Source organism: Nansenia antarctica, assembly GCF_963989245.1.
Source record: "Nansenia antarctica genome assembly, chromosome: 1".
In the NCBI taxonomy this organism is placed as follows: Eukaryota; Metazoa; Chordata; class Actinopteri; order Argentiniformes; family Microstomatidae; genus Nansenia; species Nansenia antarctica.
Genome location: NC_137674.1, coordinates 98,400,769 through 98,409,219, shown reverse-complemented (window position 1 = coordinate 98,409,219; position 8,451 = coordinate 98,400,769). Strand labels below are relative to the sequence as shown.

Sequence of the window (8,451 nt, the reverse complement as noted above, 5' to 3'; positions counted from 1 at the left end):
AGCTTGACAGGAAAAGGGTGAGAAGATTATGAACGCCCGCAACCCGAGCGAAAAGACAGTCCTCTTTCTAAACATTTTTATTTTAGAATAACATACATGTCCTCCTCGAAAACAAGTGTATTTTTTAAACTACAGTTTTCTACCGGACGGAGTTATTTTCGGGATCTTAAATGAACAGAGCGATACGGAAGTAACTTGCCAGCAGCTGTCTGGCTTAGCTCGCTAGGTAAGTACAGATCGCTTGAAAAAGCTTTTAGCGTTCATGTGAAAAAGAGTTAGTGTAAAGCTGCTGTTAGCTACGGTGGCCAGACAGATGGGTAGATCGCTCCACTCTCTGCCATGTCAATAGCTTATTAAACAGTAGTCCAGCCAATACTAATATTATTGTTTAATTTGACAACACTGTTTTTAGCGTACGGAGCTAAATGCATTCTTGCGGCAGCTATATATATATACTACAGCTATAGTGTAGCTCTATTATTTTTTGGACTGTCTTGGAAAGGAAAGGCTTTCTGTAGCCCAGAGAAAGGCTTTCTGTAGCCTAGAGAAAGGCTTGAGTGTAGCCTAGAGGAAGACTATCGGCCTACGCGCAGTCGAGTGTAAGAAGGTTGTGGTTCACTGCTGGTCCCCCGTAGCCCAGACAGACAGATATACAGATAGACAGACAGACACACACACAGACACACAGACAGAGACATACGAGATTCATTTGGAGGTGAAATTGTGGAGTGGCAAAGCAGAAGAAAATAACGTGACATTGTCTAGCAGCAGTTATTAGTTAGGCAAGAACCCCCCCCCCCCCCCCCCAAAGAGCCATTGCTTTTTGGTCAGGCTGCAATGTTTACTGCAAACTGTACATGTTTGCCTGGTTAAATAAAGGTTAAATCAATAAATAAAACAAATTTAAAAACACGATGTCCCCCCCCCCCAAACAACATTTGTAACAATTTCTCAGTGTAGTTGTTTTCGTTATGACACGGTGTTGATAGTCATATAGGGACGTTTTCACAACATTCACGTGGAATGAGGTCTGTATATTTACGTGCATGTTCGCTTGCATGACTCCAACTTCTCCGACGCAAAAAAAAAAAATGTGCTTGCGAAAACTCCTGCTACTGTCTGCATTGCACGTAGCGAATGTCGTGACATGTGCTCAGCGTGCATTTAATTGAAGTGCATGTTGAATGTATGCATGGTTTTGTGAACATCTAGTGTACCTGGGGTGTGTGCATGCAGGGTTTGGAGACTGCCACTTACTTACCCAATATCCTCCTGCAATAATGATGTGAGAGAGATTTAGGCCTATTCAACAACACAGGTTGACATTTCCCCCGCGAATTGAACACTAGTAGGTGAGATAGGTCTATGCATTGGGCAATATCGACGAGGCTTGGCTATGGCGATACATTGTTCTTAAGCACTGTCAATTAATATAGCTGCCAACTGTCTACATTCAAGATTTTAATGACTTGGGGGGAAGAAGAACCGATTTCTGAGCAGAAAACTGATCAGCAACATCCGCCAAAGGACGCAGTGAAACGGCTGGTGTTGCAATTTAGAAAAGGAAGTGAAACATAATCAACTCTCCATTTTCAGACTACTGATAAAACATTGCATTTCTGAGTAATAACTCGATTTGAAGTGGCTCAAAATCAAGACGGAAAGTGAATACGATACAAAGAAGTGCTAAAAGTAAGATAAACAAAATTCGTAGCCTACATCGAATAGATTGAATCCCCTTAACAAAGTTAAGTATGGGAAATGTACATGCCAACATCAGGTGTGGCTGATCAGGTGGGATAAACACCCCCCCAAAAGGAAAACAAGTAGTTCAATCAAGTAGGCTAGTTCAATCAAGTAGGCTAGTTCAATCAAGTAGGCTAGTTCAATCAAGTAGGCTGGTTCAATCAAGTAGGCTAGTTCAATCAAGTAGGCTGGTTCAATCAAGTAGGCTAGTTCAATCAAGTAGGCTAGTTCAATCAAGTAGGCTGGTTCAATCAAGTAGGCTGGTTCAATCAAGTAGGCTAGTTCAATCAAGTAGGCTGGTTCAATCAAGTAGGCTAGTTCAATCAAGTAGGCTAGTTCAATCAAGTAGGCTAGTTCAATCAAGTAGGCTAGTTCAATCAAGTAGGCTAGTTCAGGAGAGATTCACTGGCCAAGGATGGCATCTTCACAATCACACTAACCGAGTGCTAATATGCAAATAATAGACTTCCCCACACTACCATTATTTTTGTAAGAAAATGGAAAATGTATTTTTGATTATAATTTTGAAATGCAGTATTGTATTGAGAAATGCAAATACATTTTTGTGATTTAGCTAATGCATGATATGTTTTGACTAGGAGCCTACAGTAGCCTAGTATTCTCATCTCAGGCCACACACACGTACACGCACACACGTACAAAACTCGGAAGCTCTCTCACACGGCTCCACCTATTTCCTACAGGGGTAAAGTTGATGAACTACATGCAACCCCAGCTGGGAGGCAGAGGTGTGGGTCATGGTTTATCAGTCTACCAGCAGTCCGTTGATTATGTCAACAAGCACAGTACAATATCCACAACCTTATCGCAGCACCTTTAAAAGGCAGCTGGCCTGTGTTGTCGGCTAGTTTATATTATCAACATGATTACCAACCATTGTGGCAGTGGAGCATGAGAATGTGTGCTAGTAAGCCTAATGTCAGTGTGATCTGTCTAATCACATGATGACGGAAGTACAGTAGCGTACTTCCCTCTGTAAAACCCCACGTCGCAAACCGAGACTACCGTTATGTAAGCAAGCAGTCACTACATGAGCAGCAAACCAGACAATGGATACAAACATTATAATAATTTTGCCATTTAGCAGACGCTTTTATCCAAAGCGACTTACAATTACGAATTACAGGGACATTCCCCCTGGAGTAACTGAGGGCTAAGTGCCTTACTCAAGGGCACACTAGTAGTGGTGTGGCTTCAGGCGGGATTTGAACTCACAACCTTCCGATCACAAGTCCAACTCACTATCCACTAGACCACCACTTTCCCTACATAGCCTACTGCATCACTGCATCATATTGAGGCTTAATTGGGGCCTCTTCCTGTTTTTGAACTGTCTGTCTACAACAGTAGTTTTTATGTTAGGGATATATAAAGAGAGAGGCAAGGGGGGTTTTATCATCCCTGAGTCACTGAAGGGACAAGCTACATGCTCTGATAAGCAAGGGTCCACTATGACTGAGATGACTCATCCAAAATTAGAAAGGTCAGTTGAAGAATGTTTCGGTTTGTTTTGTTCAGTTCAGTTAGCCTCTAAATTGATTGATTGACCGTAAAGAGAGAGTGTGTGTGTGTGTGTGTGTGTGTGTGTGTGTGTGTGTGTGTGAGTGTGTGTGTGAGTGAGTGTGTGTTGGAACGGAACTAGGAACACAAAGGCCAGTTCAGTTCTGCACGGCGTAGCATTTCTGTGCCCAGTTACCCCTCTGTAGTCCTCAGCCGTTCCTGAGTGTATTGAGCTGCAGAAGCATCTGTGTAGCATCTTCACAACCATCCATCTCCTGCTTTACTGTACCTTCACCTCCACACTGACCCTCTCTAGCCTCTAGAAGCTATGCGGGTGTGGGTGCGATGGGGGCTACTCTGTTCTGACTTCTGACCGAGGGAACACTTCACCTCCTCACAAGGTGTTACACCACTGATTCCCCCCCCCCCATATCTCTCTCTCACACACACACACACACACACACACACACACACACACACACACACACACACACACAGGAGGTCGGAGCCAGGCGATGGGCTGATTAGGGATGTTATAACACATTGAGTGTCCTTGCCACTGGGGGTGCCGTGTGCACCACTGTACACGAAGAGGGAGACTGGGGGAGCTAATGGCCTCATCTGCATGCAGAGGGGGACACACTCTCCTCCCGTTCCCCCTCTCCCCCTGCCTGCCACCTCTGGGGTGACAGGGGACACTGTGTCCGCGGTGAACCACTAGGTGCCCTTCGCTAGGTGGATGTGTCACGTATGAGGTTGCTCAAGGCATCATTTCAGTAGGTGTGTGTTGGGTGATATGACCTCACCGCAGTGGGCCCGTGTTGTGTGAATGACGTCACCCCAGTGGGCGGGTGTGACGCTCAGTGAGATGATCTCAGTAGATGTGTGAATCGTAGTTATGGTATTAAACCCCTGCTGTGAGTCATCAGACCGACGGAGGAGTCAGCATCAGTGCAGCATCAGCATCACTCTTATCGACACCAGTGAGCTCACCTCTTGGATTGATCCATTGCACACATGCACACATGCACACACTCACACACACACACACACACACACACACACACACACACACACACACACACACTACCCCAAGCGCTGCTGCTTGCTCTTGGATATGTTGACAACCCATCCATCCATCTGACCTCCCCTCCCTTCCCAACCCTCCAGAGTCTGGATGTCAAGTCTCGGGGTGATGGAGCTGGGCAGGCAACTGTGTGGGAAGATGAAAAGGTCGAGGAAGGCAGAGGCCCCGGTCCCAGCACCCATGAGGGGTTTAGAGATCCACTTCTACCTGTCCGACACCCACCAGCTGGAGTACCTCAAGGACTGCCACACCGCTGAGGACCTGTGTGTAGACGCTGCCAAGAGATGCTGTAAGTCTGACCTCCCTCCTGTGTGTGTGTGTGTGTGTGTGTGTGTGTGTGTGTGTGTGTGTGTGTCTGTGTGTGTGTCTGTGTGTGTGTCTGTGTCTGTGTCTGTGTCTGTGTCTGTGTCTGTGTCTGTGTCTGTGTCTGTGTGTGTGTGTGTGTGTGTGTGTGTGTGTGTGTCTGTCATTATGTGTTTGTGTGTGATGTTACAAACTTCCTTGACGTCTAGTGTCACCCCTGTTTGACCTGTGAGGGACATTAACAGGACATTAACCTGTGAGGGACATTAACAGGGGATTTATTGCTTCCAGCCTGGTCACCAGAACCAAAATGAGGGACAAGTGTCCTGGCCTGGGCTGGGCCCTGGGCAGAACCGTCACACGTGTTAAAACTGGCAGTGTTTTTGAACTGGTTAAACCGAGTAGGCCGAGGCGGTCACATAACCCCCACGACGGTCACGAATCGGAGACCTCTTATGACACGTGTTTTATGAAAACATGACAAAGACGAATCTGTGTGCCTGGTTGTGGTTCTGTAAGTAAACAACTTTCCTAATGTGGATGATGGCTTTCATAACGGCCATGGCCGCTGAATGAATGGGGTTGTAGATGGGGCAGGGAGGGGGGGGGGGGAGTTTAAACAGGGTTAGAGAGAGAAGGGGAGGAACTTTCAACAGGGTTGGAGAGAGATCGGGGGGAGGGAGTTTAAACAGGGTTAGAGAGGGGGGGGGGGGGGGCTTTCAACATGGTTAGAGAGAGAGGGGGGAGCTAAAAGAAAGAAAGACAGAAAGAGAGAGAGAAGAAGATGGGTGTTCCTTTCAGAAGCACACACACACACACACACACACACAGAAACAAGATGGCTGCCGGGTCGGGGCCAGGGTCGGACGGCTTCAGGAATGTCCACTTGGCAAAGGGCAGAGAGGGGGAGAGGAAGGGAGTGGAAACGCATATAAGACCCCGGTACAGCAACGCTGCAGAGCCAACCAAGTTCATACAGCATACGCAAATATACACCAGCTAGGAATAAGCAGAGGAGCTGCCAACACAAATCTATGACCTGTTTATAGTCCAATGCAAAAGAGGCTATAAAGAGGAGTGTGTGCGCGCGTGTGCGTGTGTGCGTGTGTGTGTGTGTGTGTGTGTGTGTGAGGTACATAGCAACCACAGAACAAAGAAGCTGAGGAAGTGTCCTGGCTCCCTACCTTTCCTGTCTCTCACCATGTCCCTTTCACATCGCTCCCCTGTTAAAAGGTTTCGCTTAAACACAACAAGTAGTGTTGTGTCAGGACGGTTAGCACTATTTTGTTCATTCCAGTTATCATTGGATATGTCTCTTAACTTTTATTTTTTTTAACCTGAATGGTGTTTTAATGATGTTTTGGTGTCAGTTTGATGTCTGACATCCTGGCCAACAAAAAAGTGTTTGTCCAGAGATCCTTCCCCACAATTTCCTGATCTTTCCAGTGGGGTGTGACTTCCTGAAACCCCCATGGCCAACATGACCCCTGACCCCCCCACCCCCACCCCCCCCCGAACCAAACAAAGGCTTTCACTGTGAAGATGCTCCAAACATTAAGTCATAGAAATGGTCACACATGTCTGCGGGTCTGCCATCTTGGCGCAGCTGTTGGGATTTCCACCAAATGTAATGAAACCAGTGCTCAATGGTGTAAAAACATGTATGGTTTCTACGGAGATGGGGTATACTCACTGTGCCATGGACTCATGTAGAGTAGAAGTGTCACTTGGATGTGTGTTGTGTTGAGTCTGAATCTGCGGAAGCTGGCGGATGGGCGTTGAGTCATGCACGGCATGGGATGAGGAACATGTGTTGGATACCATTCCTCATTCCGTTCCAAGCATTACAATGAGCCCTGTCCTCCCGATTCCTACCCCCACCAGCCTCCTCTGAACTGAATGTACCCTGACTGCGTGTGTGTCCCCCCCCCCTACCAGATATCTCCCCCCTGTGCCAGTACCTGTTTGCCCTGTACGACGAGGATAAAGAGCTGTGGTACGCCCCCAACCACGTCTTCAACATCGCAGAGGAGACCTGTATCAAGCTGCACTACCGCATGAGGTAATGACACACTGCATCACAACAAGCATCGTTCTCATCTCTATCTCCGTCTCTATTTGTGTGTGGGTGTGTGTGTGCGTGTGGGTGTGTGTGTTTGTGTGTGTGTGTGTGTGGGTGTGTGTGCGTTCGTGTGGGTGTGTGTGTGTGTGCGTGCGCGGCGCCTGTGCGTAACTCACCTCACCTCACACACACCACGGATGCCAACGTCTGCATCTGTTCCCTGCGTTGCCTGCAGCGCTGTCCCAGGTCAGTCAGCAGCATCGTCGTCGTAGCAACCCCTGTGTCAAAGAAGTGATCTCGTGTGAATCCTGATGCGTGGTTAGACCAACCCATCAAAGACAGTTGTTGGCTCTTGCTTGAGTTGTACATTAGACAAGATTAGAGCGTAGAGGAGGAAGTGTACGGGGGGTATCTAGGAACAGTACGCTCTCACAGACGAGTGTGTGTGTGTGTGTGTGTGTGTGTGTGTGTGTGTGTGTGTGTGTGTCTGTTTGTGTGTCTGTGTGTGTGTGTGTGTGTGTGTGTGTGTGAGGTACACACACACATACACACACACATACACACACACACACACACACACACATACACAAATTATTTGTACTGTAACTTTATCTGTTACACAGTGGCGGTTATGGAAATGCAGACAAAACACAGTTCGGGATGAGATGGCGGGTTCAGCCATTCAGCTTTGTGTATTGCATTTGTTTTTACTATTTTTAACTTTTATTTGATCTCTTACACTTGGTCACACTCGTTCGTCACACACACACACACACACACACACACAACACACACACACACACCTATTAAAGTGTCCTTTTCTCGCCCCTCAGGTTTTACTTTGCTAACTGGCATGGTACCAGTGAGGGAGAGTCTCCGGTGTGGAGACACTGCATCAGCAAGCTGAGAGGGGGGCTGAACCCCCAAAAGATACCAGAGGGGACCCCGCTACTGGACGCCGCCTCCCTTGACTACCTGTTTGCCCAGGTCAGTGTGTGTGGGTGTGTGTGTGTGTGTGCATGTTTTGAATATGGTGTGTGTCAAACCAGTATGTACACAAATATCTTTTGTGTGTGTGTGTGTGTGTGTGTGTGTGTAGGTAGGTACATCTTATTCACTGCTCTTCCAGTCAGGAATGTATACCAAGCCCTCCATGTATGTGTATTTAGGTGTGAACGCCTGGATTTTCATCGGTGTGTATGCATCTTTACAAGTGTGTGTGTGTGTGTGTGTGTGTGTGTGTGTGTGTGTGTGTGTATTCCAGGGCCAGTATGACTTCCTGAAGGGGCTGGCTCCTCTGCGTAGCTCTCAAAATGAGGTGGAGCTCCATGAGATAGAGAACGAGTGCCTTGGGATGGCTGTGCTGGCCATCACTCACTATGCCATTTCTAGAGACATACCCTTGGCCACAGCCTCCGCAGAGATCAGGTGAGACACTGAGACACACACACACACACACACACACACACACACACACACACACACACACACACACACACACACACACACACACTCCGAGATAACCTTGTTAAATCTGCTCTCCTCACTGGGAAATCCACCCAGTCCCCCGACTGCCTCTTTCCTGTCCTCTATTTAATCTCTTCCTCCTCCTCTCCTCTCCTCCCCCCCCCCCCCCAAACACCTCAGCTACAAGCGCTTCATCCCGGAGAGCCTGAACAAGAACATCAAGCAGCGCAACGTGCTGACGCGCATCCGCATCAACAACGTCTTC

General features: G+C 47.6%; 1 protein-coding gene across 1 annotated transcript in view; it reads left to right on the top strand.

Moving 5' to 3' along the window:
- Nucleotides 1-8,451, top strand: part of jak1 (Janus kinase 1) — a 25,867-nt gene continuing 17,416 nt past the window's right edge. Inside the window, 6 exon segments of the mRNA XM_080546219.1 lie at nucleotides 1-226; nucleotides 4,438-4,643; nucleotides 6,596-6,719; nucleotides 7,553-7,706; nucleotides 7,984-8,147; nucleotides 8,367-8,451. The exon segment at nucleotides 8,367-8,451 is cut by the window's right edge and continues 309 nt beyond it. Coding sequence (XP_080402345.1) covers nucleotides 4,445-4,643; nucleotides 6,596-6,719; nucleotides 7,553-7,706; nucleotides 7,984-8,147; nucleotides 8,367-8,451 — 726 coding nt within the window. The 5' untranslated portion in view covers nucleotides 1-226; nucleotides 4,438-4,444.